At 40.9% G+C, this 14,054-nt stretch overlaps 1 protein-coding gene across 1 annotated transcript; it reads right to left on the reverse strand.

Moving 5' to 3' along the window:
* Positions 1-405: 405 nt before the first annotated feature.
* Positions 406-11,853, reverse strand: si:cabz01101003.1 (ubiquitin carboxyl-terminal hydrolase CYLD). Its single transcript, XM_057332828.1, has 16 exons — positions 11,770-11,853; positions 11,274-11,475; positions 10,749-11,024; positions 9,056-9,433; positions 8,697-8,802; positions 7,802-8,310; positions 7,106-7,271; positions 6,893-7,034; positions 6,678-6,800; positions 6,310-6,401; positions 5,556-5,619; positions 3,055-3,253; positions 2,868-2,976; positions 2,540-2,658; positions 2,245-2,452; positions 406-820 (listed from the first exon to the last, which is right to left on the reverse strand). Exons 2-16 carry the CDS (start codon positions 11,451-11,453, stop codon positions 636-638), a joined length of 2,856 nt encoding a protein of 951 aa, XP_057188811.1. The 5' UTR covers positions 11,454-11,475; positions 11,770-11,853; the 3' UTR covers positions 406-635.
* Between the last annotated feature and the right edge of the window lie 2,201 nt (positions 11,854-14,054).

Below are 14,054 nucleotides of genomic sequence, written 5' to 3' on the forward strand. Positions count from 1 at the left end.
ATTTTAAAAACAGAAAAATAATGCATACATTTGCATTTATGAATGTTTTTTTCCTAGAATCAAGATTATATTAACGGAAAAAAATAATTCCTTTTATCATCCAATATTCCGAATATAATGTGCTCTCTAGCAAAGCTTGGCACTGACTGAATTTTTGCGGACTCTTCTGTAGGGTAGAATTTTATCATAAAAATGTGACGCTTATTTCGCTTATTAATTGATATACAAATAAAAATATATATTCGTAGATAATATTTGGTAACTATAAATATGTACACTTAGACTTTGGAGGAAGAATATTCATTTGAAATAAAATAAACATTTTAACTGTTATTTTTATTCTATTTTAAACATGACGGTTTTGATTATCTGAGGGTTAACTTAGGAGTATGACAGACACAGCACTTCAAAAAAAAATGTTTAATACACTTAAGATTTACATTTGTAAACAAACAGTATAATGCATTCTGTTTAAAACATCTTTTGGAATTATTTACACATCACTGCTCTTCATATTCTACAATATACATGTACTGTATATAGTGCACAACATTGCAAAAGCATTAGGGACTCTTGTGAATGTACAACATTTGTTAAATCTAACTTCTTGAGCGTGTTAAGCCTGTGTGTTTGTGTCATTTGTAAAGACTCAGTTCTGCACAGTGGTAAAAACACATGTAGGCATCACACAGTAAGCGGCGGACGGGGTCTCTGAGCGTGGAGGCATCCAGCCGAGCGATCTCCTCCACTGACAGACTCAAGTACCGGCCCACCTCAGGACACGCTCTCACCTGTGGCACATTAAAACCGTTTTCTTCTCCTGCAGAAACACGCAAAGTCACCATGAAATCACATTTGTTTAATTTCTTACTACAGCCGTGGCCAAAAGTTTTGAGAATGACACAAATATGAATTTTCACCAAGTCTCCACTGCTTCAGTGATTTTTATGTTTTTGTCAGATGTTACTATGGTATACTGAAGTATAATTACAAGCATTTCATAAGTGTCAAAGGCTTTTATTGACAATTACATTAAGTTTACGCAAAGACTCAATATTTGCAGCGTTGACCCTTCTCTTTCAAGACCTCTGCAGTTGGCCCGGGCATGCTGTCAATCAACTTCTGCGTCACATCCTCACTGATGGCAGCCCATTCTCGCTCATTTTTGTTTTGCTTGTTCTCAATGGGATTAAGGTCTGGGGAGTCTCCTGGCCATGGACCCAAAATGTTGATGTTTTGGTCCCCGAGCCACTTACTTCTTACTTTTGCCTCATGGCAAGATGCTCCACCGTGCTGGACAAGGCATTGCTCATCACAAACTGTTCTCGGACGGTTGGGAGAAGTTGCTCTCCGAGGATGTTTTTGTGCCATTCTGTGTTCTGAGGCAGAATTGTGAGCGAGCCCACTCCCTTGGCTGAGAAGCAACCCCACACATGAACGGTCTCAGGATGCTTCACTGCTGGCATGACACAGGACTGATTGTAGCGCTCTCCTTTTCTTCTCCGGACGATCTTTTTTCCGGATGCCCCCAACAATCAGAGAAAATGACTTTACCCCGGTCCTCAGCAGTACCTTTTGCAGAATATCAGACTGTCCCGGATGTGTTTTCTAGAGAAGTGGCCATCCTCAAAGAGTCTTGACCTCACGGTGCGTTCAGATGCACTCTCACCGGCCTGCTGCCATTCCTGAGCGAGCTCGCACCAACACCGTCCTGAAGCCTTCTCCACAACAACTCAACCTCTCTCCTTGAAGTTCTCGTGATCCCATAAATGGTTGATGTAGGTGCAGTCTTACTAGCAGCAATAGTCTCGCCTGTGAATCCCTTTGTGTGCAGCGCAATGATGACTGCACGTGTTCCCTTGCGGTTAGCAGAGGAAGAAGAATGATCTCCAGCACCAGCCTCCTTTAAAGCTTCAGTCTGTTATTCTAACTCAATCAGCATCACAGAGAGATCTCCAGCCTTGTGCTCGTCCACACTCACCTGTGTTAACCAGAGAATCACTCACATGATGTCAGCTGCTCTTTTTGTGGCCGGCTTGAAATGGAATGTACATGTGTTTTTGGACTAAGTTCATTTTCATGGCAAAGAGGGACTTCACAATAAACTTCAATTCATCTGATCCCTCTTCATAACATTCTGGAGTATATGCAGTTCGCCATCATAAAAACTGAGGCAGCAGGCTTCAGTACACGTTCAGAGTCATTTTGTGCTTTTAGTGATGATAAACCTAAATACAATGTTACCTTCTCTGTCTGCCATGCTGTCAAAGAAAAGCCAGTCTGTCGTCTGCGGGCCGTACTTGACGAAGCTGACGTAGTGACTGGTCTCGATACACGTGACGGCGAACAGATCCATGAGCTGCCGGACGCAGTGCACGGGTCCCTCCCATGAGCCCTGTGGCCCTCTGATGACGGCGGGTTCGTGTTCCTGTCGTTTCCTGTGCGTGTGGACCTGACGCAGACAGAGACGTGTGTTCAAGGTGTAAGTGTGTGTGTTTAAAGCCGTCACGGCTCACGCTCAGACTGTGTGTGTGTTCACCTGTGTGTTACAGGTGTTGCAATACTGCTTCAACTGGCCCGGTGTGATGTCATCATCCTCATAACACTGTAGACACTCCCACTGAGCCAGTGATTGACAGATACTGCACTGCCTCACAGCTGCAGAGAAAAAGATATGATGTAATGAAATAAAATATGACACAATGAAAGAATCACGATTTAATAAATACATAATTATATAACAATATTGAAAAAAAATGATGAAAAACAGTATTAAGGATTTCTATTACAATCAAAACAAAGTGTGACTATAAATATTTGCCTTACATTCATTATCAAATACAACAAAGCAAGAATATCGTTCTCACTCTCGTCCAGCAGATCTGTGATGTCAAGAGACAGCGACGGCAGAATCACGTCAAACATCTTAAACTCTTTGCCAAATCTGGGCATGAGGAGCGGCAGACAGGAGGGGGCCTGTGAATGAGGCATGCGTTTGAGCAGTTCAGTGATTGACAGCTGTTTGTCTGTCCTCGTGTCGGTGTGAATCTTCACCTCTGTGAGTTTGAGTCCGGAGTGCATGAAGGACGACTCCAGTAACATCTGCACGCTGGACACCCGCATGAGAGACGAGAGAGCGAGGGGTGAAAGAGACGGAGACAGAGGAGAGCCCACAGGAGACGATGGAGTCGCCGAGACGGACGGCGGAAAAAGTTGATAGATGAAACACTCCTGTGGTTGCTGACTCACTGACCTACAACAACAACAACAACACAAACACACACCATCCGATCAGCTGCACTGCTTTGATATGAAACCTTCATCATGTTTTCCTGGAGTCTTCATAAAAGAATAATGATCATTTCGTCACCATTTACTCAACCTTATGTCATTTAATCCCCCAAATGTTTTCTTCGGAACAAAAATGCTGATTATTGTAAGTGTTTAGTTTATAACAGGAGTGGATGGTGACCGTCTTCTCACGTTTCAAAAGGACACAACACGCATCATTAACTAACACCACACCGCTTGTGCTGAATACTGTAAGACATACAAACAGGTTTGATGAAAATGAAAATAGAATATAATGCATTATTTGATGACCGTTTTAACTTAACTTCTCGGCTTTTGTTCAGGTCAAGACTTTCATCAAATACTAGATTATATCTACAGTATATATACACACCAAACCCGTTCATATGTATTCAGGACACTAGGAATATAAAGCACAAGTTGCATGGAGGTATTTTTTTTGTGTTATCTTAAAGCTTGAGAAGAGATTGTCACCATCCCACTGAAAGCAGCAAACCCAAAACAACAACAAAATCTGTGTTTTGGTTACATACACCACACCAAAAAGCCATCAGGGGGTTGAACAACATTAATGTGTGTAAATTATGACATTGGGTCTCACTCATGAAACACGAGCAGAACAGATTTTTGTGTAAATCGTTCGTAAAGTCGTTTTGACGTAAATTTTCGGATTCATGAAAATATTCGTATTTTCAACATTTTAGTTGGTACGAAAGAAATGTACACCTGCTCCTTACCACGTGTAAGTGGCGCGTGAAATATTCAAACGTTCTGTATTCTTTTAGACAAACTGTTGACTGATGTATCCACTATTGGGAAGTTACTCTGAAAAAGTAACTAATTACTAGTTACTAATGACATATTCAATAGTGTAATTAGATTACTGTACAAATTACTCTCTCCAATAAGTATTTCATTACTTATTACTAATTACTTTCTATATCCTAAATCATCCTTGATTACAATTGATTCAAGGATAGACATGAAACAGCTTTTTTAATTCATTCAAATAAATAATAAAAATGTCATAAATTAATCGTATTATCTGACCAAAGTATACAAATGTGAGAAGGATACATTAAAGCCTACATTTTAAAGTTAGACTTATAAATTTGATGTCAATTCGACTATTGAAAATATTACACACTATTTACTTCAATTACATCAGAAGCAACTGTAGTTAAATTACAGAAAAAAGAAGAGTAATCCCTTACTTTACTTTTTCGATAAAAAAGTAATTAAATTACAGAAACTGATTACTTAGTAACTAGTTACACCCAACACTGTGTGTATCATAATGATATTTAACTTTGGGTCAAACGCAGAGCTCATCACCGTCCTTTTCTGCACAGCTGTCCAACCACAGTGGAGAAGAGGCGGGACAAACACTACATTGACCAACCATCATACACAACAATGGAGAAGTTAATATTAATGGTTACTGCATTTTCATAACGGTCTATTCAGTAATATTCTTTAAAATAAGACACTATAGTAACATGTAACTGTCATGGATATTCCAAATCACAGCAACCAACGCGTCTCCGAAAAAAATGCGCAGTGCTTCCAAAGCGCATCCAGCTGGTCATTTTCAGAAGAGCACCAGGTATTATTTCAACTGGCTAAAAACGCTTTGGTGGACACAGTTTAATTGATTAAGCATATAGCCTATTATGCATTTATGCAATAATGATGCCAAACCAGAGAATGAAGTCCAGAGGATTCCAGCATTCTTACCCAGCAAACACAAAGCGTTCCCCTAACGTTAGTTTTTGGTTCCCTGTTGGTTTTTTTGGGGAAACAAAAAATAACGTTCTAAGAACATTGTTTTCAGGTTTTATTTTTGCAACCAGAAAATAACGTTCCCAGATGGTTATTATTTGGTTATTTTTTAATGGTAAAAATTGTCAAAACTGGTAAACGTCAGTGACATGTGCAATACAGAAATTAAGATCACATTAACACATGTTATACTGACCAAATGAAATTAATAAATGTGCCCTTTTTTAAACTTGCCCTGTTTACGAGTGATTGGAATTCATTAACATACACACATTTCACTATCAAATCTGACGTTTACGAAACATTTGTGAATCCGGCGGAAAGTCTGTTTTACGGAAGGTCTGTTTTACGCGCAAATATCTCTAAATTGACACATATGTTTACGAATGTTTCATGAATGAGGCCCAATATCTTTATATTTGGATGAACTGACAGAGAGACAGGTGAATGAGGGTGTTGACCTGATCTTCAGAAGCGGTTCTACCCGGAGAAGCAGGAAAAGCTGGTTGAGAAATTCCTCTGGATCTGAACACACACACACGCACGCAATGTGAAAGACTGACAGCATGACAAGACACATGAAAACTGTGAACAAAATCCAGGTCATCACATCATTTCTTTTCTCCTAAATATATGCAGAAATATGACTGTTGTGTTGCTTAAAAGTGAATCTGAACTTGTTTTCTTTGCAGTATTTGAGGTCTTAAAAAAAACACAGCATCTTTTCTGTTATTTTCACCTGTTTTATGCAAATAAAGGCAAGTAGAAACAAGATTTTTTATTTAAAATTTGATAGAAATATTGTTTGTACTTCAGAGAATGAAACAAAATGATAATTTTACCTATATACATACCAATAACTAGTCAATTTTAAAATCAGAAAAACACTCTCTGAAACGGTCTCGTAATTTTTTCCGTGGCTGTATATATTAACCTTCTTTACACACACACACGTCTGGTTTATAATCTCTGTGGGGACAGTCCATAGGCGTAATGAGTTGTATACTGTACAAACTGTATATTGTATCCCCAACCCCTAAACCTAAAGATCATAGAACACTTTTTAATAAATATTGTTCTGTACAATTTATAAGCTTTTGTGCCCATGAGGACCTCAATTTTGGTCCCCACAGTGACACGAGTCCCCATGTGTTGGTGTGAATTCAGGTTTAGGTCCCCACCGGGATATACAAACATGAACACACACACACACACCTTTCTCCTCGTTGGTAAATCCAGCATCTGCCGTTTCTGCCTGTAGAAGTTTGCGCAGGGTCATGGTTTTACTGGCACACACATAACCAAACCTGCAGAACCAAATGAATCATGGGGGATTATTTCAACACACTGGTTTACATTTTCACCTCCTCTGCGATGACAAAAAAACACAACATTTCAATGAAGTCAATCATTTTCATCCTGTCCAGTTAAAGATTTAACGCTTTGATTGCCAAAATGCTGATGTTGTGTTTACTGACTGTGGTTTTCACTTTCATTACAACTGCACTTGTAGTTTGCTTGCATGAAAGGAAACATGTATTAATGATGATAGCTGTGTGTTTACATTTGGGTTTTCTCTGTACCTGCGTAAAGGATTGACAATCTCACAGCGCAGAAGATCCTGAGCATTCCTACTGCGAGGATTCTTCTGAGGTCCGGTGGGCCAGAACAAAACCCAATCCAAAGAGCTACAGCAGGAGAAAACACTGCCAGACAGAAACACCAAACCTTTTCACATACGGACCGAACAGAAGAATTCTGAATGGATGGCGTAATGCAGAAGTGACTATCCTCACACCTGAAGAGAGAAGCGTCCAGATAGCAGGAGTTGAGATGACCCTGGATGCCTTTCTTGAAGCCCTCGTACAGCACCCGAGCGTCCAGACCCATCACAGGAGGAGTGTTTTCATCCACCCGCTGACTGCTCCAGTTAGCAAACGCTGAAACACACTCACAGTCGTCATTCACACGCACGCACATGAATGCTCTTCTGAAGGATTCCTCTTCACACCTATCGAGTTGCAGCGGTCCACCTGGTTGATGGGCGTCTCCGGCGCAGGAAATCTGGAGTCGCGTCTGCAGTTGCGCAGTTTGACGAAAAGCCCTTTGTTTGCGGGACAACGGAAGTGACGTTCACCGAGATAACTGCCATCTGTGGCGGCGGCCATCTCCTGATCCTGAAAAACACACACCGCTCCTGAATTCACATCAGTACGTTTATAATGACGATGTATAACGTGAGCTGTCGGGTTTGTTTTCACAGGAAATGTCAGTTTGATGTCATGGGGCCTATTTTCACGATCTAAGCGCATGGTTTAAAGCGCACGGCGCAGGTGCACTCGGGGCGTGTCCGAATCCACTTTTGCTAACTCAAAATCAAATAATGATATAATAACGCTAATAACATAAATGACTTCGAAAAATGTTCACGTCAACGAAAATCAAAATACATTTAACTAAAAAATTTTAACAAATAATAAAATGACAAAAGCACATAAAAAATTGCAAGAAAAATGAAACTAAAAACATTAAAGCTAGCTGAAAATATGAATAACACTAGCACACAACTGAAAACAAAACTATGCTAACTTTGAAACAGCGATGGCGAACGAGATGCCAAAGTTATGTATTTCAACATTAAGCGACACTTCAGTAGAAACTAAAGAAGCGAAAGAAACATTTTCACACTTCAGTTCATTTGGTTTACCAGCTCAATCCCAGCGACGGGCTCCGGGACCCCACTGATCTGTCCAATCCAGCGGATCACTCCAAAAAGGGGCGGGTCATTCACCTCCACCATAGAACCCACTTCGAACCACGTGTCAGGCTCCGCCTTCTGCTCGACGACCGGAGGTGGAGAGGGAAAACTGTGGAATCCGTTAGCGAAGGAGCGTGAAGGGTCGGTGGGAGGTGACGTGGGCGGGGCCTGCGGCTTATTGGGCGGGACGGCGGGAGGTTTCAGGGGAGGTTTGGGTGCTGTTAGAGGAGGTGGTTTCAAAGCCACTTTGAGGACGGAGTTGGACGGAGGCTGGAGAGCTTTTTTAGCCGTGACTAGCATGGCTGGTTGGATCAGAGGTCTGTTGGTGGGTGTGGGCTCTTTGTCGTGGGTGGGTGACAGCGGCTGAAGGACAGTTTTATTGGCCGGGGGCAACTGGGGCAGTTTCGTTAGGGCTTTGGGATTGGCTGCCGTTGGAGGAGATCGCTCCGATCCAGTTTCTGTAAAACAACAAAAGAAAGAAATCAAACTATAGGAACACTTGCTTTTAAACACGTCACTCAGAAACATAGGCATTTATTCGTTTCTTTGATAACCGTCTGAGGTCTCTTTCAAATCTGTGTGACGGAAAGATGGGAAGGTCTTTGTAAAAACACCGGATATCATTTGTGCACATGCATTTTTAACGTGCCGTCATATGAACCGACTCTTTTGATGACCTTTACTGGTCACTGTATGCTTTCTAAATTTAGCCTTGAGTTTTTTTGGGAAGTTCATTTAGTGGAGCGAGAGAGCATTTTGTAAGAAGGAATGAATTGGATCGAGAGGAGGATGAATAAACACTGACAGAGCTTTGATTTATTCTTTAATGGTGAATGACTGTTACCTGCAGTTACATGGGAAAGCGGGAGTAAAGCCCCGAACATGGCTGACGGGATCGAGCAGAGATGAGTATTTTTATAAACTCCATCCCATGATCCAACAGCGTGATCCTGACCACACAAAAACACATTATAAATGTTTTATGTCAATTATCTGCACACAGCGGAACAACATGTCAATACGAGCCTGTCTGGCTATAATCCGTTGGACTGTAAATTAAGAAATCAATCATACAAGATAAAAAAAACACGGTATCTTTACTGCAAGACTTTTGAACAAAAGAAATATTTTGAATAAAATTCCAGCAATGCCATTTCTGCCGTATACAACCGTGCTACACGATTCTGGTCATGTTTTCCTCACCAGTAAAACCCCCACAAACACTTCAGAAGAGAGCCGGTCAGGCAAGGGTCCACAGAAGCGTACGCTTCCCCGTCGGACGGCATCACCCTGTGTGAAACACACTCTCTGACCGACGGAGAACAGCGCTGGAGGACCAGACTCTGCCGCCCGGGACAGAATGTTGACAGGACTCGGGCCGTGACTCTGATGACCGTTACTGGATGAAGTCTGGTTGGCTTGCTGTGCTTGGCGATCGTGGTCACCAGAACTAGACGTGTGTGATAATCGAGGGACGGTGAGTTCACTGGCTGATAGAATGAGACCGCAGCCATCCGGACAGGTGAACAGCTGATGACCTTTATAGTTTCCATTCGACTTGCCCTTGCCAGCTGCCCAACCCTGAGACGACAACAGCACACAAACACACTCCGTTTGAATTCAAAATCATTCAATCCTATACCTATCATACCGTACATTTGTGTTGTTTTCTATTAATCCAAGTTTTAGGGATGTAACGATTCACTCAGCTCACGATGCGATGCACGATTCTGATCTCACGATGCGATTTATTTTTACAAAATGAGTTGAAACAAATTAGAAATGAACAACTTCCCTTGCATTATTTCTTAAATGCTTCACGTTTCTTTGTATAATAAAATTATATTTTATTTCAAATAACAAAACTAAACTGCAATTTTATAACAAATTAATAATAGAAAGTCTCTTAATTATAAACAAACTAATACCGTCTGTGCTTTTCTTGGATTTTTTGCCTTTAAGAAATATCAGCATGTCCACGTTTAGATTTGCAGTGAACATGGCGGCCCCTGCTGTTCAAAAAATGTATTGCGATTCAGTTCACACCTCAACGGATTTGAATCGTCACACATTATAATCGATTTTCAACCGGCTCACGGTGATCGTTACATCCCTAACAAGTTTGTTTTCTTATCAACGTGGCAAATGCACAAACATAACACAAAGAACAACAAATAGTGTTTGCCAATGCAGTAGGAAATATAATCTTAATAGCAGAATTGAATCTATTGCAGGTACACTTTATATGAATTTAAATGTACGATCACATTTTACATTTAGATCTTGTTTTAACGCTAGCCTGCGTAGATATTTTTACTGCACAGCAAAAAACGAAATGTGCATTAGGCAAACTATTATATCATCTGTTAATAACACAATGTAAATTGTTTTTTTTAGGTTGTGTTTCGCTTTCATTTGTACCGTTTCTTTATGAGGTGAGACGTGCACAACACTGAGCTCAAAACCACAGTTTAACACAACAGTTAGTAAAATGAGTCGTCACAAGTGTACATTTGATGGTTTTTGTCTTTTAGGATTAATACTGTCCTCACGAACCAAGTTCCAGACGTCATCATCAGTTTTTGTTTATTGGCAATATATCGCGATTAAAAATGGACTTGAGCTAAATATACACTAAAACATTGATGCTGCGTGAAAATAAATATTACCACAATAATTAGCACCGCACAATTGTACAAGAACGAAAAAAAGGTCGGGCGAAACAGCCATTTGTTACACTGTGTAGTCAGTCATACAGGCATTTCGGAAGCATTTTCTTTCTGTCTACATCATCATCTGAGCTTCGGACATCGCAACACCATTGTGTGGAGAACTTCCCCGAGTTTAAACCCAATGAAATGTGGGCAACAGTGACCTCGTGTGTCTGTGATCTTACCTTCAACTGCACCCCGAAATAAACAGCCGAGCTTCCTCTGGTCAGAGGGCCGCGGAAACGAAGGTCAGCTTCTGCAAAGTCTCTGGACTGGTTCCAGTAAACCCAGACCTCGGAGCCCAGCGCTAGTGATGCCAATCTCTGCAGGCGGTGCGGTTTGGCCAGAAGCCTCAGACGCTCCTCCGGGTTACGGACGGGTTCCAGCAGACCGGCGAAATCAGCTCGTACCTCACCGAGCACGCGCGTGTCGATCTTTACCATGGAGCCATTGTCAATAACCTGTCCAAAATCACAGCGAGATTGTGAAATTTGCCATTTTACTTCATACAAAACTAAGAGAAATCAAAAAACAGTGAGAGTAAAAACAACCTGACTGTGTTTGAAACCCAATCACATATAAATATCCTCAAACAACAGCCCAAATAACCTTAGTCAGATGTAATGTTGCATAATGTCAACTGTCTCACACAATATTTAGATTTTTACTCATATTACGGTATATGGTGTTCACGTGGTGTAGTTTCTTACTTTGACCCACAGGTAATCTCCTCTTGCGCTCCTTTGCCCCCCTCCCTCCTGCTCCTGGCACAGCTGCCCCCGCTGCAGGCGAATGGTTCCTTCCAGGTGGTCTTGCACTTTATAGTCGGCCTCGACCACGTACATTCTCGGGGGGCGTCGTCTCCTGCTGTGATGCGCGTCGCCGGACATGATGACGATAATACGTCCAGACCTGCGTCAACACGCAACAAAACTCATTTCTAAAGTCATAACACGAACATTTACTCTTTCAAACGAAAGAAACACGATATAATGCATTTCCCATGGTGACAAACAAGAGACCTGCAACAAAGTTTAAAATTCCCTTTAAGCAGAACATTATGTACAAACGCTTATAGCGAGCAAAGGCATTTCCTCCTGTTTATAAACCTGAATAACAACAGGTAGGAGTTTGATCTACATTATAAAGTCGTTTAAATGACAACATATACGGAAATACATACAACCCAAAGTTATTTTAACTTACCGATGGTGTCATCACGGTCCGATACCTTAAAACACGCCGAATCAAAAACAATAAAATCTCACTTCACAAAACTAGGAAGTGCGGTGACTGAATGATGAATGGGCCAATCAGACGCGAGGAAAGTTGGCGAAGTGGGCGGGTCTTCGTTGTGTGGGAAATTCCGGGGGTTTCATTTTGGTTATGAACAAATCACTCTTTTGCTTCTTTCGGCGGATATGTCGGCCAGTTTCCGAGAATTTAACCTGCTTATCTCACATTATACTCGTGTTTTCTTTTTAAGATCTTGAAGGTTTTGAACTAAACCAAGCAGCAGTTCCACATGAAAAAATACTGTAGCCTACTTTACTAATCTTCCGAGTGTTTTAAATCTTACTATAGTGAATATTAAAATATACTGCAATACCTACTACAGTTTATCAATTCAATTCTATAGTTTATTTATACCACAGAATACAATAGTATACGTGTAGGCCTACTAATCTACAACTGTACATTTAAGTATACTACAATTTACTAAAGCAATTACTAAAGTATACCACAGTTGCCACCAGTGGCGGAGCCAGGAATCACAATGTAGGCGGACCGTGCCTAAAATACGTCTCACAACTTCACCTGCTAGAATATTCCACCGTTTAATTAGAGTTTACGGCTGTACATGTCATTATAAACGGCGCAAAGAACCATAAGAACAGCTTCAACATGATGACCACATCTATGGAGGACTAAACCTCCAAAAATTATAGATAAATAAATGTATAAATATATAAACGCATAAATGTAATAATATGAAAATAAATAAAGGAATGAATGGTTTGATAAAACAAAATAATTCGTTTTAGCTATTATTGATCTTAGCTTTAACTTTTTTTCATTTTTAAAATTAATTTATTATTTTTTGTGTCCATTTTTTATTTATTTTTTATTCTTTTTATTTTTAGATTATTTTATTTATCCTTTTCTTTCATTTTTACATTTATTTATTTATACGTTTATTTATTTTTATATTTATTTATTATCGCATGTATTTATTTCCACTTTTATTTATTTATTCTTGTATTTATTCTTACTTTTCTGTGTCTTGTATGATAATTAGATGGGTTGGTCTTGCCTACTATTGGTTCAGCGTAGATTGAAGCGTTTGATCGATTACTCTTGACTTGTTTTGGACTAACGTCACGTCACTCACTGATCGTTTGCTTCGTGTATAACGTTAAGTAACTATGGCGTGCGCACAATTAGCTAGAGAGTTACGGCATTTAGCCAATGAAGTCGATAACCATGCATCAAATGACTATGTGTCATTTAGATTAGGTGCGCTTATTGATGTTTTATTACAGATAATAAGTTTATTACTGTGTTACTGAAGTCACATTAAGTTGCCGTTAGCCGCTCGTTACGGCTAGATATTATAGTTTTGCACTTAAAAGCACGGAGCTAGTTGATCACTGTTTGATCCGTGGCCCATTCAAGTCGTTCAGGCTTTGTTTTGCTAATCGAGAAGGCGTGTTCAGATGTATTCTGCTCGGTATTCTACCTCGGTACACAGTACCATCACTTCAAACATCGAACTCTCCTCTTTGCTCCACTGACTGACACTGAAGTCACCAGACTTCTCTCCAGCCACCCCACCACCTGTCCCCTTAACCCAATCCCTCCCATCTCCTTCAGGCCACATCCAGCACATTCACTCCTGCACTCACACACATCATCAACACCTCCCTGCTCACCGGCACTTTTCCATCCATGTTCAAACAGGCCCAGGTCACACCCCTACTGAAGACACCCACACTCCTCCCATTTATTGCAAAAACACTTGAAAGGGCAGTTTTCAGCCAGGTGTCTTCCTATCCTTCCCAGAATAAACTACTGGATGACAAGCAGTCTGGCTTCAAAACAAACCACTCCACTGAGACTGCACTGCTATCGGTCACAGAAGCACTGCAGCTAGCCAAGGGCGGAATCTAAATCCTCGGTCCTGATTCTGCTAGACCTATCTGCAGCGTTTTACACTGTCAATCACCAGATACTGCTAGCAACCCTATCATTTCTAGGAATCTCAGGCTCTCCTCTCCGCTGGTTCAAATCTTACCTCTCCGGCAGATCCTTCAGGGTGTCTGGAGGGGCTCGCTGTCCACTGCTCACCACATGATCACTGGGGTCCCTCAGGGATCGGTGCTTGGACCGCTGCTTTTTTCCATCTACACGACATCCTTGGGACCCATCATACAGGCACACGGCTTCTCGTATCACTGTTATGCTGACGACACCCATATCTACATCTCGTT

Source organism: Triplophysa rosa, linkage group LG1 (genome assembly GCF_024868665.1).
Source record: "Triplophysa rosa linkage group LG1, Trosa_1v2, whole genome shotgun sequence".
Lineage (NCBI taxonomy): Eukaryota > Metazoa > Chordata > Actinopteri > Cypriniformes > Nemacheilidae > Triplophysa > Triplophysa rosa.